Raw genomic sequence first — 16,235 nt, 5'->3', positions numbered from 1 at the left:
ACAAAAAAATGAGTGGTATAGTAGAGATTCTTATACCTATTACCTAGATATAACAAATCTATAACATTTTGCCCTTTGGCTCTTTAAATGAAAGATTAAGCTGTAAAATTACAGAGTAGAAAGAAAACTGAAAGGAAAAAAATGTGTGTCTGTCTTTCTTTACATTTCCATCAGGATTGGATCATACTCAGCACCGTACGTCTTTCTGGTACCCCAAGGGTGGTGTGACACATGTGGCAGACGTACGCTGAAGTCATGTTCTGTATATAAAATTTGACAGGAACAGAAGTAGGCACTCCACTGCGGGTACTGTGCTTTCATCGCAGCACATCTGAGTGACTTGTGAGTGCGCTCAGTGTGCTGAATCATTTGGAGCGTACCACATACCATCATGATTCTAAAATACAGCCCTTTATCTTCACAGCATATCAGGATTGTAAAGAAGAAACACTAACCCAAAAGCTAACATTGGAAATAAATAATGATGAGTAAAGATACATTTGGGGGTTTAAGCTAAACATTTTGAAACCATATGTTGTAAATTTAAGGGGCTCTTTATCTGTTGAGACCAAGAGGATCTCTAGGGTCTCATTTATCTTTGTTACATTGGAACAGAAAAAGGCTCAGTTGTGCCCTAGAACATCTAGGAAGTAGTTTTAAAAGGAGTTTTGAAGTCACCAGTTAATCACTAGTATTAATTCCATGCTGTGCCTCCTTAGTAGAGCTACATCTTAGAATGTGATTATAAATGACGTAGGCTCTTATTCCTGGTTAAATTGTGGGAAGCTTTATCTTCTCAACTTATTCTTTATGTTCTCAACTTACTATCTTGGGTTAACCTTTTCATTAATATGGGAGTCCTGGTTTCTACCTAAGCATGATGATGGTCTCTGTGAGCATCAGGGTATCACTCACCTCTGGTGTCAGTTCAGGCACTGAATTGGGATAAGGACTTACATTATTTTATATGGTGAATGGCAGGGAACGGGGGAGAGAAAATGAATAGGAATCAAGCCAGTTTCGTGCTCCTTTCTTGAAGTAAAATTCTTATGCATGAGCCTGACAGGCTGTTTGTGGAGGTGGGAGAAGGTTCTGTGGTATTGTCTACCTTTGTTCCCCAGAATAGTCCCAGGACATCTCTTCCAGTTCCTAAGTATGAAAACCATCAGTCAGCATGAGCATAGAAGGGTTTTTCTCCATCTGAAGTTTTTAATGTAATCACAGTCATTTGGAGTCTGTACGTTTCTATGGTGGGGCTCTTTCACATGATGGCAGAGATATTTATAGGTACAAATTAGTGCATGTTCAGTTGCTAAGTTGTGTCCGACTTTTTTTTGTGACCCACCAGGACTGTAGCCCACCAGGCTTCTCTAGTCCATGGGATTTCCCAGGCCGGAATACTGGAGAGAGTTGCCATTTCCTTCTCCAGGGGATCTTCCCGACCCAGGGATTGAACCCTCATTGCCTGCATTGCAGGTGCATTCTTTTTTCTTTTTCTTTTACTTATTTTAATTGGAGGCTAATGACTTTACAATATTGTGGTGGTTTTTGCCATACATTGACATGAATCAGCCACAGGTGTACATGAGTCCCCCCATCCTGAACCCCCCTCCCACCTCTCTCCCCACCCCATCCCTCTGGGTTGTCCCAGTGCACCGGCTTTGAGTGCCCTGTTTCATGAATCGAACTTAGACTGGTCATCTGTTTCACATATGGTAATATACATGTTTCAATGCTATCCTCTCAAATCATCCCCCCCTCGCCTTCTACCACAGAGTCCAAAAGTCTGTTCTTTACATCTGTGTCTCTTTTGCTGTCTTACATATAGGGTCATCATTACCATCTTTCTAAATTCCATGTATATGCGTTAATATACTGTATTGGTGTTTTTCTTTCTGACTTACTTCACTCTGTAGAATAGACTCCAGTTTCATCCACCTCACTAGAATGGATTCAAATGTGTTCTTTTTAATAGCTGAGTAATATTCCATTGCTTTTCTTATCCATTTGTCTGCTGATGGACATCCAGGTTGCTTCCACGTCCTGGCTGTTGTAAACAGTGTGCAGGTGGGTTCTTTACCACTGGCGCCGCCTGGGAGGCCCATGCCCCTCTGTAGCTCCACGGACTGTAGCCTGCCAGGCCCCTCTGTCCATGGAATTTTCCAGGCAAGGATACCCCCAATTAAAAAATGCCAAATGTGTCAAATTCTGTGGGGTAATCTACTTATTTTTGGCTGGCTTAGATTTACTGCAGCAAACTTTATTTTTTTACTGTAGCAAAATATGGATAACATAAAATTGACCATTCTAACCATTTCTTAGTGTACAGTTTAGTAGCATTAAGTGCATTCATGTTGTTGTGTATCCATCACTACATTCATCTCCAGAACTCTTTTATTTTCTCAAACTGTAACTCTGTGTCCATTGAACACTAACTCCCCATTCCTCTTTTTCTGGTCTCTGATAGTCACCGTTTTAATTTTATTCTCTGTCTTTATGAATCTGATCACTGTAGATACCTCATATGAGTGGAGTTACACAGTACTTGTTCTTTTGTGTCTGGCTTATTTCACTTGACATAATGTTACACTCCATCTGTGTTCTGATGTGTGTCAGAATTTCCCTCTGAAGGCTGAATGATATTTTATTATATGTATATATAACACTTTGTTTTCCATTCTCCATTGATGGGCCTTTTGGTGTTGCCCACTTTTGACTCTGGTGAACAGTGACTGTGTGAGGTAGTCTTTCCCAGCTTCTGTTGTGTACATCTCACAGTTCAGAGGGCTTTGATCTCGTCCCCAGCCCCCTCTCCAGCTCGGCTGCGGTGCCCCTGGCACCGTGGTGCCCGGAGGGCCGTGCTGCCAGGCCTGACTGAGCCGGTCCTCTGCTCCCCGCCACCCTGCAGAGTCACTCGTGTCATCTTAAGCTGGACGTTTATGGCTGAGGTACTGGATGTTAATTCTGGGATGTTTATTTAAAGAAACGAATATGATAAATGCTGTTGATTTGCCTGTCTCCTGAAAATGAATTTCATTTTGGTGTTTAGTTTGGTGTTCCCACTAACTACACTAAATGCCTGGTGGCTCATATGGTAAAGAATCTGCCTGCAGTGCAAGAGACGCGCGTTTGATCCCTGGGAGAACGAAACGGTAACCCACTCCAGTGTTCTTACCTGGGAAGTTATGGACAAGAGGAGCCTGGCGGGCTACAGCCCAAGGGGTCACAAAGAGTTGGACACGACTGAGCGACTAACACTTTGTTGTTGCTCTCACAGCGTGGGAGGCTGTGGCAGGCAAATGACAGCATCTGACTTGTGTTCTGCAGTGATGATTCTGGCTGCTGAGTGAAGTGTATTGGGGAGAGGCTAGAACAGACTTAGAGAGACCCAGTAAGACTGCACTGGTGTAGCTGAGATGTAACGGGTGGTCATGATGTTAGGTGGATGGCAAGGGAGGTACAGGGAAATGGACAGATTCCAGAGATTTTGGGAGGTAACATTAATGAAACTGGTAATAATTCGAACATGGGTTGTGAAGAGGGGAAAGCTTTCATGGTGACTTCCAGAATTCTGGCTTGAATGACAGGCTCAGTGGCTGTTACTGAGATGGGGACCGTTGATTCTGGAGCTTCAGGGATGAGGGCGTTCAGCTTCAGGTGTGTTGAGTGTGGACTGACTGCAGAAGCTCCCAGTGGAGATCCCAAGGAGGTAAACATGACACACACTCTGGTGTTGAAACTACAGATGTGGTGCTGAGAGGAAAGGGCGCAGGGCGGGGGTGAAAAGCGAGGAGTTGTCAGTAGTGGATGAGACCGTTGGTCCAGGGCTGGGCCCTGAAGAAACATGGCGTTCGAGCTTGAATGCAGGAGGAGCAACAGGCCGGCCGAGATCGGAAAGACGCTTGAGAGGCAGGAAGCATATCTGAGAACAGAGCATCGTTTCTGGGGTGGGGGTGGGGGGTCCGCCAGGCCCAGTGTTCTGAAGGTACTGGGAAGGCTATTTCTACTGGCGGAGACTCCTGAGGCACACTTTTAACTTATCCTGCTTGGGGGGATGGGGTATTAGCTGCCAGTGGAGATTGGAGCCCAAATAGGGAAAGGATCTTACAAAAACTTGTGCTTCCTACCTTTCCTGTAAGGAGCAGAGCCCCCAGGAAAGCCATTCCAGTAATAAGCCTTAAGTACAGCCGACAATGATCGGCTCTTAGGGGACCCATAGCAAGATGTAAATGTGAACATCTGTTGCATTTTCTCTATTACTCTCTTCCTTTGTGACTAAAAACAAAGTACTTCTACTTCATAAATCACTACTACTTCAAAATACTGCAGACTTGTACAATCAGTACTTTCTGTTCATTGAATATGAATATCAGAATTTGAATGTTTATCTTCGGATTGTTTGAGCGATTCTTCTAGAAATCTTTCTTTTTTCAGCTTTTCCTTTTGCCTCATCTTGAATCTTAGCAAAGATACTCATTTTGTTAGTAGTGCCAGGAAGCAGGCAGTTTCCATGGCAACCGACAGATTGCGTTTACTGTGGAAATTTCCTGAATTAACAGAGCTGCATTGCAGAAGGATGCATAAAGCAGTGTTCATCTAGAGATCCTAAGAGCATGGACACAGAAGAACAGTTGCAGTGCGGTGCAGGGTATGTGTTCCGTTTGTTTTCCTGTCTGAGGATGCTTACGCGTTATATCTATTTATATGCTGAGGAGAGAGTGATACAGCTTGAGGCATTTTAGTGTGTGCCTGCTAAAGTCAAGGAAGCTCTGGGAAGGAGGTGGAAGGGATAATTTGGGAAGAAAGAAATGTTTGACAGCATTGGGAGGAAGTCAGGATAACAGTAAATGAAGTAGAAGAACGTGATAATGAAATAAGAGGAGAAAACACATTTCCAGCTATTAGATAATAAAGGGGTCTTACTAGAGGTAGCTTTGGACACAAGAAGATACTTATTTATCAGGGGAAAACGAGCAGGCCTTGGCAGGCTCGGGGAGTCACACTTTCCCGTGTAAGCAGGAGGCCACTGCTGAGGTAACGACTGCTGCTGGAGGCCCCGCCGCTGTGAGGGCACCCGGGCCAGGTGGCATGTGCGGCCTCGTACCCTCACTGCCCTGTGCAGGGAGAGAGGGAGAGCCACAGAGGGGTCTCTCCCGGGGCATCTGGGCAGGCTTTTCCAGAAAAAGCAGGAAGTGTATCTCAAGATTAAATCCTGGAAATAAAACTGTAGGATTTGGGTAGATAATTGAAATTTCTTCTCCTCCAGAGCATAATTGTAAATTTGAAAGAGAAGCAATGTGATAAATGAATGGATAGGACTCAGATCATTTAAATGATGAGTGATATTTAGCCGACTAGATGTCATTTAGATTATGCAGTCAGCAGACTGCGGCCCATGGGCCAGGTGTGGCCTGCTGCTGTGTTTTTGAAAATCAAGTTTAATTGGGATGTAGCCATACCCATGTAGTCATATATTTGCTGCAGACACTTGTATAGATGGCAAAGCCTGACGTATTTATTGTCTGTCCCTTGACAGAAGAAGCTTGGTGACTTGTGATTCAGATGGCGTGTGGGATTCCTAGGGCTGCCGGAACACATTACCACAGACTTGGTGGCTTCAAGCAACAGGAGTGTGTCCTCTCAGGTTTGGGAGGCTGAAATCTGAAGTCTCAGTGCTGATGGGGCTATGCCTCGTCCGGAGGCTCCAGAGGGGGCCCCCCCCTCCCCCCAGTCCTGTTTCCAGCTCTGGGAGCTCCCAGCGTCCCTCGGGTTTTGGTCGCAAAATTCTAGTTGCTGCCTTCCAGACCTCCCTGTGCTTCTCTGTGTGTCTCTGTTTTCTCCTTTTCCGTCTCTTATAAGGACACTCATCCTTATGTTTAGAGTCCTCCCTACTCCGGGACAGTCTTCTCTTGAGACCATTTTCCTACTTACACGTGTAAAGATAAGGTCACCTTCTGAGGTTGCAGGGGGACATGTCTTCTGTTGGGGCCGTGACTGAGCTCACTGCACGTGGTGTTGGAGAGCTGAGCTTTGGCTTCTTGGACCATGTGCTGCGTTAAGAAAAGCCAGTTCCTGGCAAGTTTCCTTGGGAAACCTATGAGGCAGATACTCTGAAGTAGACTTGTTGACCTGCTGGCGAGGATGTTAAACTAACTTTTCAAGGACAGGACACACAGGCGCAGTTACAGTCACAGCACACGGTCTCTGTGATGCAGACAGAAGCAGCTGGGCGGAGGTGGTCCCGGAATATTCGCAGGAGAAGTGCTAAAACATTCCTGGGAAACCATGAGAGTCGTCTGCTGTTAAACATCGCCATCCGTCTCTCCTCAACTCCCACCCCCTAGGTAACAGCAGAGTGAATCTGGAAATGTATTGAGAGGTGGTTGGAACCAAAATAAGAACCAGCGTTTTGAGAGATTAGACTAGATTATGACAATGGGAAGTGTGTACATGATTTAAAATAAGTAAATTTCATACACGAGCGAGTGAACAGAGCCATTAGTTGCAGGCTTGACTCTGGTTGGAGGGCCTCTGTATTGTCATGAGAGCGTATAGACTGTTGGCTTGGGCAGGTGAGGCCAGTGATGTCTCTGCCTTCTGAACACATTTATGAGCCATGGTCCTGATGGTGGATTTCTGTCCCTGCAGCCTTTGGAAGCCTCAGTCAGCGTGTTTGGGTCTGCTTGGAAATGTTTCAGCGGTGATAACTGCCCGTAGTGAAGAATCAAATGCAGACGGGATTCTCGTGGGAGTGATGGAGCTGCACAGAAAACTCCCTTTGCTCTGTGATCTCAGGGACCCCTGCCTAGTGCCTGCATCCTCACCTGTGCGCCTGAAAGTCAGGCCCCTGGTGCAGACTAATGGAGATAATCACAGAATTAAGCAGAACTCGGCAAAGATGGTTAGAAGTGGATCCAAATTAGGGTTCACCAAGAATAAGCAATACAAGCCAGCCTACTATTTAGGTGTGTCTTGGTCTCACCATATGTGCGTACAGAGGAGGAACGCTCAGCCCGTTCCAGGCTCTCAGGCAGTTTCCTGAAGGATGAGACTAGATGAAGTTCATATTTTCTTTCTAATGGGATTTTGTTAGTCTGTGACTCTGGATCTTGAATACCAAACTGAGAAGTTAGGAAGCAGTAAAATGGGAGTTCTCTTCTTCCTTTAACAAGATATTTTGTGTGTTAAGTGCCACCCGTGGTGAATTGTATGCTTTAGAGAAGAATTCAAACCCACCTACAATGACTTTAACTTTTAATGTTTCTATTGGCACCTAGAGTATACATAAGGAAATAGAATGAGATAAGGTTTAAAGCATAGGTTGCGATTAAGCTGGTTGATCATAGTTTACACAGGCTAACAATTTAACACTTCAAGGTTCAAAAATACACTAGGTTTCAGTAGATATATAAAATACATGCTAAATGTGTCTGCTAATAAAATTTATTTCTATAAAATCTTTTTTTCACTGGCTTATTTGAATAAATGCTCCCCCAAAATATTAGAAGCTTGAGGATATAGTTTTATAGTTATGTATTTAAAAGACAGTTCACATAGTAATAGTGTCAAACATTAGCTATAGGTTAGGAATGAAAAGTGGTTCAGACTCTTGGTTCATATTTGCTTGAGGAACTAAAATTCTGATTTTGTAAAAAATAAAATAAAATAAAATAAAATTCTGATTTTGTAAAAGTAATTTATATTTGTAGTACAAAATGATATGTGAGTAGCAGCCACCTGCTAAAGGTGAAAATATGAAACATAGACAATTAAGACAACTTAATGCTAAATGCTGTGTCTGATTACTAATAACAGTAACAGGATAAAGAAAAAAGGTACCCGGGGTTTCTCTTCCTACATTGCTGCAGAGACTGCCCGTGGTAGGGGGCCCCCCTGAGCCCCTGGTCTCAAATGCAGAGAGCATCTTCATTCCCTTTTCTGTCCTGGCCCCTCTTGGTAACCACAGAAAGTAACTGGGGAGGGTGGGAGGAGGAGGAGACATGGATGCTGACCTGTTCTGCTGGGTAGCATGGTCATTCTGAGATGTGTTGCAGGTGGATGCAGGGAAGGATTGGAGCAGCAGATGGACTGAGAGGTGTGGTCTGTACTTGCTGCTGTCAGTGGAGAGCACGGTGCTGGAGAACAAGGAGACGGGGTGGTCCGTTTGCCTTGGGAGCAGCCAGTGCTCTGATTGGTGATGCGCTGAGCCCTGGATGCCTCAGACTGTCTGCGTGCTTCCAACTGTAGACATGTGACAGGCACACCCCTTTCACACAGAGTGGGGTCCAGGGAAGCCAGTCTGTCTCTCTCCCTCTCAACAGTTTTATCAAGGGCTAACTGACACAGAATAATCTGCACGTATGTACAGTGTACGTTTGCTAGGTTTTGCTGTATGTGCCCATGAAGCCATCACCACAAGCAAGAAGGCAGACATGTTCATCATCCCCAAAGTTTCCTCCTGCCCCCTTGTGGTTTTTACATCTAGACATTTGATTTGGTTCTTCTCTCCATTCTTTTTCTTGAGCACATGGAATGCAGTCATAAGCACTGTTTCATTGTCCTTATCTGCTCATTCTTGGCTCTCTGTCATCTCTGGGTCACTTTGAGTTGATTGCTTTTTCTCCTTGAGATGGTTCCTAGTATCTTGCTTCTTTGCATACTTGATTTTATATTGTGTGCCAGATATGGAATGCATGGTGTTTTTATATCTTAGTATTTTTGAGCTTTCTTCTTTGGTTAAGTTACTCAGAAATACTTGGATCCTTTTGGGTCTCACTCTTTAGCTTTGGTAGGTGAGACCGGATCCTTCCTGTGTACTTTCTTGAATCCCCCATGAATATGGAGTTTTCTACTTTGTGGGCAGGGATTGTTGTATGAGCTTCGATATCCTTCCCTGTAATGCTTTTGGGCAGCATTTTCCTCAGGCTTATATAGGTTCCTCATAAGCTTGTGCTGATCCAGGGACTACCCCCCCCACCTGCGTGTCTCTGGGGTTCTGTGCAGCTCTCTTGTTCAACACTACCTGGAGAACCGGTCTCCCCAGACTCGCAGACACGTCACCTCCACGTGAGGGTCTGCCTGAGCCTGCCCTCCCTGTGTTGCAGTCTGTGCAGTCTTCTCTTGGCAGCAGGTTGGGGCGCTGTAGGGCTCAGCTTGTGTACTTCCTGTCTCCCAGTGCTCACTGCCCTTTGCTGCCTGCTGTCCAGGGTCTTCAGGACCTTTCCATTTATCGTCTGTTTTTTTAGTTGTCAGTCTGTCTCCTGATGCTCCATAGTACCCTGAACACAAGTTTCATAAGATACTCATTGTGAGATGGGAGGAGAGGTATGGAATTAGGGAATCATATCTTCGATGCTTTGAGAAAGAGCATCTCTGAATATGATATTGCATAGCATTCAAAATCACGTCTCACGTGGATGATATTAGTATTTGTAATAAAGTAGAAGAAATCATGGCACTTCTTAAAAAGGATTGGAAACTATTGAGGAAAGAACAAATTTGGATAAATAGGCAACAGAATTACTGAAAAGGGTGATTCATGAGAAAAAAAAGACAGTGCTAGTGGTGGAGTGAAATCCATATTGCATGTGAAAGTGAACTTAGATGATACTGCAGGATGGCAAAAGAATGTGGTGGGAATGATTGATTCTAAAATGCCTCAATTACTGCATTTTTTTGCATATGTAATTTCTTAAATACAGTTGGAAGGTAAACAGCACCCTGGAGAAATATGTGCAGTATAGAACAAAGGGTTGACAGGGATGTTAACAGAAAAAGAATTTTTTAGCAGGAGCAGTGGACTTGCCAGGTGGTGCTTGTGGTAAAGAACCCACTTGCCAATGCAGGAGATGTAAAAGATGAGGGTTCGATCCTGAGTCGGGAAGATCTCCTGGAGGAGGGCGTGGCTGTCCAGTCCAGTATTCTTGCCTGCAGAATCCCATGGACAGAGGACCCTGGAGGGCTACAGTCCATGGGGTTGCAAAGAGTTGGACACTGCCTAAGTGACTTAGTACAGCATAGCAGAAGCAGCAACAACAAAACAAATACCCATGTAGAGAGCTGTAGTTAAGGGGATGTTATCTCAGGTGGCTAACCAAAGAAGAAGCAGTTGTTTACCGAACAGCTAAGAACATCCGACTCTAAGAGTAATAGATCAAAACGCCTCTTAAAGAGTGATCTAGCCACCGTTCAGGTTGGCCTGAGGGAAAAGGTGCTGTGGGCCCGGCCCAGGGGGCTCCTGCCCCTGGTCCTGCATGGTCAGCGCAGACAGACTCCCCAGGCAGTGAGATGCAGCCACGTGGCCCATGTAGTTACACTCACGTCAACAGTGCATTCAGCGACATCTGTAAAGCAGGAAGCAGGTCACTGTGTAATAGCACAGGCAAATGCGAAGAGTGTACACGGAATTGTTCATAGTGCTTTTCTCCCATTATGATTGATTTCCTTCCTTAAATTTCTCTTCTGCCTGTGAGGCTGCAGGGGGGAATGGGTAATCCGGTTGGAAGAAGGGATTCAGGTGCTTGTCCTGCTGCTGAATTTGCACAGCAAAACCCTGTATGTAATAGACGTGGTGGTGGGGTGTGGCGCTACAGCCATCCCAGGTCACTTTGGCTGTGCAGTTCTGTGTCTTTAAAAAAACAAGCCCACCCTCCTGTGTACAAAGCTATGGGCAGCTTTATTAGACACGTTGCTGCTGCTGCTGCTAAGTCACTTCAGTCGTGTCCGACTGTGTGACCCCATAGACGGCAGCCCATCAGGCTCTCCTGTCCCTGGGATCCTCCAGGCAAGAACACTGGAGTGGGTTGCCATTTCCTTCTCCAATGCATGAAAGTGAAAAGTGGAAATGAAGTCGCTCAGTCATGTCCAACTCCCAGAGAACCCATGGACTGCAGCCTACCAGGCTCCTCTGTCCACGGGATTCTCCAGGCACAAGTACTGGAGTGGGTTGCCATTGCCTTCTCCGATTAGACACATTAGATAGAAATAAAACTTTTCTCCGTGCCCAGTCTGATTATGCTCCAGAGCATTATGTCACAGTTCTTTGACTTTTTAGGCATCAGTAGGATTTCAGAAACTCATAGATTAGTCTGGGTCAAAGAAGGGACAGTAATTAAAATACAGTAGTGATGATTCAGTATTAAAGGACAAGTTGCTCGTTTCTGTCCCAAAGAACAGTTATCAGAGAAAGTACTCAGCCATACAGATGGCCAACAGGCACTTGAAAAGATGCTCAATATCATTAATTATGAGAGAAACACAAACCTAAACTACAATGATGTATCACCTCACACCTGTCAGAATGGCCATCATCAAAAAGTGTACAAGTAGTAAGTGCTGGAGAGGGTGTGGAGAAAAGGGAATTCTCGTATAATGTTGGTAGGAATGTAAATCGGTGTCACAACCGTGGAAAACAGTATGGTGATTCCTTAAAAAACTAAAAAAGCTACCATATGATCTATCAGTCCCACTCCTGGGTATATATCTGGAGGAAAAAACCCTCTAATTTAAGAAGATACGTGCACCCCAAGGTTCATAGCAGCACTATTTATAATAACCAAGACATGGAACCAACCCAAGTGCCCATCAACAGATGGTTGGCTTACTCAGCCATGGCAAAGAATAAACAACTGCGATTTGCAGCACCCTGAGTGAATCTAGAGAATATTATACTTGCTAAAGTAAGTCAGACAGAGAAGGGCAAATATACGCATGTGTGGAATCTAAAGAAATAATACAAATGAATCTATATACAAAATAGAAACAGAGTAACATAGAAAACAAATTTACGGTGCTCACCACCACCACCACCACCACCCCCCCCCCCCCCGCCTTGTGGATGGCATAACTGTAGCATGTTTTTCTGTGATTTTCATAGCTCTTTTCCTGTCTGAGAAAGTGGATCTCTGGGTAAAAATCACGTCCTTCTGTTCATCTTTTTCTTTCAGCAGCTTTATTTGAGGAGGTATCACCCATTTAAGCTGTATGATTCTATCGCTTTGAGTATATTCAGAGTTGTATATCTGTCACCTTACTCAATTTGTGAATGTTTTCATTAGCCCGAGAAGATAACCCACATCCCTTATCTGTCAATGTGTTCACTTTCAAAAAGAAAAAAAGGAGCTTATCCAGAAGCCATACAGCAGGCCTACAATAAGCTAAACTGTTTGCAGAGATATTCCATAATTCTAAAATTTGATCTTTGTGGCAGTATTATAACTGTTGTTTTTGTGTGACTTTATGTAGCAATGAAATATTCGTTTCATTTCTCAGGAATGCTAATGGTAAATGTTACGTGGTACAGTGTAATCATGAGTGCTAGCCTTTGCTGTGTTCTGTTGGCTGGAAACAAGCCACAGGTCCCCTCTGTGTTCAAAGAGAGGTGCTTACCTAGAGATGTGAATCCCGGGAAAGTAGAGTCACAGGCACCACCTCAGAGCTTGTCTGCCGTGACCCTCAGCAGTAGGCCAGTGCTGACTATTTCACCAGTGATTAAACTGAGCCGTAGAGATTTTCTTGTCAGTGGTCACAGAACAGTAGTCATTATATATGGAACTTCTTTATGTTAGAATATTTCCTGGCTTAATCCCTACCTACTTCAGTGGAAAAGTAGGTAGAGACCCACTTGCTTAGATCTGATTCCATCTTAGGCAGTTCAAGCTTCACACCTGAATGGTCACTTATGCCACTGGTTTCTGGGCTTCCTGTGACTCAAGATGCTAGGTATATATAGTACTGGTGAAACTGTTTTGTAAACTAAAAAGAACTTGTATGGATGAAAGCTGGTACTAGGACTTACTAAAGTTATGGTTTGAGAATCTGGCATCTGGAATGCTGGTTTACTAAGTTTTTATTTAGACAAAATGTATTAACTTTTTAACTATAACCTTGATTCAGTTATTATTAATGCTGGTATAAATGATTATTCTGGGAGAGTGATTTTAAAATTCTAAGTACATGAGAAGCTTAAAAGTAACTATAAAACACAGTTGTGCTAATCTGAGAAAACATTTCCTAAATTTTGGAAGAAGAAAGAGATAACCAATCATGTTCTTACTTGTATCACTAGATCAGGTTTTAAAAGTTTCTGATCATTTAATATGAAATGGAAAAACTGTAGATAATATTCAATGGAGTCTTTTTCTTTATGTCCGCTGCACTCTGGTTTGATGCAGTTCATTCCTACACATGGGTGTGTGTGCAAGAGAGAAACTGAAAAACACGATTGATGTAACATTTTTCACTGGATTTGGGTTTTTACAAAGTATAGTTAGAAGTTAATACTTGATCTCCGGTTCCCATTTTGGAGGTGCTTTTTTTATTTAATGAAAATATGTAACAAGTGAGTTCTTCTGTCCATGAATCTTTTTTTTCTATCCATTGCTCTGTCTGCTCATCAAGGACTGAGAGGCTCACGTGGCAGTGTTCCTCTTGGAGCCAGCCGGCTAGCTGTTTAACTGTTCTCCTTCCACAGCATGGCGTTAACAGGAGCAGGGCAGTACCCTGAGGTGCTAGTTCCCAAACTTTGCTGGCATCACCTGGGTGTCCTAAAATACTCCTGTTTTCTGACCTCTGTGCCCACATATTCTGATTTGATAGCCATATAATGGTGCCTGGGCATTGGGAGTTAATACATCTCCCCAGGTGCTTCTGATGGGTGGCAGAGTTTGTGGACAGCTGTATTAAGGACCGAGGACCTGGAATAATCCATGTTGGGTCAAGCAGGATAAGAGATTTTTGAAAATGAGGTTCATAGCACCTGTGATTCTGCATTTGATAAAGCAGTTTTGCAAAGTCTGGAAAAGATCTTGTATTTAGAAATGAAACTGGTCTGCAATAGGAGTTTCTTCCACAAATGGAAGTTTGGCTTTATGAGTCCCATTAAAGCTGTGTTTGTCAACTCCCTAAGTTTAGGCCTTTCTTAACTTGGTATGAAAAACCAAAATGGCACAAACAAATGAACAAACAAATCCCCAGAAACCTGGAGCTCAAACTGTTTTAGTAACTAATGAGGAAAGAAATTTTCCCACGCATTAATCAGTGCTAGCTAAAAAAGAAAAAGTCAAAGCCTATTTAAAATGTGGAAAAATTGCTTCCTAATATTTTAACAGAGAGAGACTGAGAACCCACAGCATTGAGTCGTCAGGAAAACTGAAGATCTCCCCTGAGCAGCACTGGGATTTCACTGCAGAGGACTTGAAAGACCTCGGAGAGATTGGACGAGGAGCTTACGGTTCTGTCAACAAAATGGTCCACAAACCAAGTGGGCAAATAATGGCAGTTAAAGTAGGTGATGCCCGTGATTATTTTGGGTACTTTAATCCATGAGATGGAGTGTCTGGGGGCGGCAGTACCACTGCTCTGTTCCTGCTGTCCTGGGCATGCGTGGGGCTCATACAGCTCTCCTCCCAGTTCTCCTGCGGGTGGTGGTCTTCACTGCCGGCATGTTCTCTCCCCTCTGGAAACGTGAGTTGTGACCCGTGCATGTTCCCTGCACCCCTGGCATGATGCATTAATGTGTTTTGAACTTCAGGCCCTTCCACTGCTAAGGTGAGTTCTGGTCGGGCGGCCGCACCCTGGGGACCTGGGCGGTGCTGCGGGGCGCCAGGCGGGAGCCGGACGAGGAGGCTGCGCTCTGGGTTGGGCGGGGTGCGGGGCTAGGGCTAACAGCAGGCTCACTGACGGTTTCCCGGAAACCACGCACATGCTGTTGCCACTAACCTCAACCTTACTCGGTCCTGACCGGCTCGGCTGCTCTGTGTGTGTTTCATCTCCACTCCGTAGGCCCCCGCGGGGTGTGCTGACACGCGTCCTCTGTGATGGTGCTGTCATGTCTGTCAGTACTGTGACTGTCGTGAGTGGCCACACGTGCAGATTGGCCCGTACACGGTACCTGGCAGGCTGACGTTGGCACCTGGGAGGAGCCGATGGCTTCCACCTGACTCCCCAACAGGCCCATGTCAGTGTAGTTTGTTCATCTGTTCATTCAGATTTTTAACTGAATGTTCCCTCTCTGTAAGATACTTCAGGAAAATTGATGATGGCTGAGGGCAATTTAAAATGAAAAAGGGAAACATGAGATAAGGCCACACTCTCATCAAACTTAAAATTCTTACGGGAACAAATACTTTCCTAGTTTGTAAGAATTGAGAATGAATTTGCAGACAGTCTAAGCGAATCATCTTTCTGTTAGCCCCCCGATTTGAAAGGTTATCAAAATGACTTGATGAGAGGAGTTGCCTGTTTCCTGCTTGACTTTTGGAAGTGGATTTGTGTCACATTAATGTAAAAATGCTTCCTGTATTGAAGTTTATTGTGAGTGAAGTGTTACTCTTTTAGCCTCCTTCACTGTTAAGCAGTTTTCTTTGCTGGGTTGTGTAAAACTAATGAAAAATTGATGGTGGGGCGAAATCTTAGGATTCTCCCTACGGAGCCTAACCTGTTTTTGGCAGTATTTCTTTTACAGTGTGGTGAGAACTATAGACTTTTTCTTGGGAAGATGCTTACATATACAACATTTTGCATGTAACCACAGACCTCTCAATACGCACAGGCTGGAACCTCTGCTTTGGATTATCTGTTGAATTAAAATGTTGTTTTCCTTGGAATGTAAAACAACTTCTCTCTATGCTGTGCACTGTTGTGTGAGTGGAAAGAAAGTCATTTTATTTAGACTGCTCTGCACAAGCGTTGCATTGTCCTTATGTACTGTCCGTGCGTGACACTCACTTTTACGTGGCAGAGGTTGAAGGGAAAACTATGCTGTAAACTAAAGTTCTAGACTTTTCTCCCAGCTGCCAGGGAAGGTACTTTTAATAATTATGTCCTGCTTTTTTCAGTTTGTGCTGTTCTGTGCTTCACTCTGTTGATCAGCATCATAATCTGTTTTGGTAACATGGATAGACTGTAGCCATGGTTAATAAGTTTTAAAGGAAAACAAAGAAGTTCCTTCATTTTGATGCTGAAGATTTTAATGTTAATTTGCTAACATTTGCAACTGTATAATGCTTACTCAAGTTTTGAAAGAATTTAAGAGTGAAAATAGGAAACTATCTGCCATTCATCGTCTGACTTTGAGAAATATTTATCAGGTGGTCTTGGGACCTACAGATGGATGCCTGTCACATCTGTACTCACCAGGTGATACTGTCTCTTTATCACCTTGAATTCTTGAGCAAGCATGATAGTTTAGCATTGGGGCTGCTGGGAGGGCAATTTAAAAAGAAGGAAAAAATGAG

The 16,235-nt window shown here is 44.0% G+C and overlaps 1 protein-coding gene across 3 annotated transcripts in view; it reads left to right on the top strand.

Moving 5' to 3' along the window:
* Positions 1-16,235, top strand: part of MAP2K4 (mitogen-activated protein kinase kinase 4) — a 79,101-nt gene that overhangs the window by 34,133 nt on the left and 28,733 nt on the right. For all 3 annotated transcript variants that reach the window (XM_043473917.1, XM_043473934.1, XM_043473927.1), the window contains one exon: positions 14,109-14,283. In XM_043473917.1, the coding sequence (XP_043329852.1) occupies positions 14,109-14,283 (175 nt within the window). The remainder of the gene's footprint in view (positions 1-14,108; positions 14,284-16,235) is intronic.

This window comes from Cervus canadensis, chromosome 1 (genome assembly GCF_019320065.1).
Source record: "Cervus canadensis isolate Bull #8, Minnesota chromosome 1, ASM1932006v1, whole genome shotgun sequence".
Taxonomy (NCBI): domain Eukaryota; kingdom Metazoa; phylum Chordata; class Mammalia; order Artiodactyla; family Cervidae; genus Cervus; species Cervus canadensis.
This window is presented reverse-complemented; position numbering and strand designations above follow the sequence as displayed.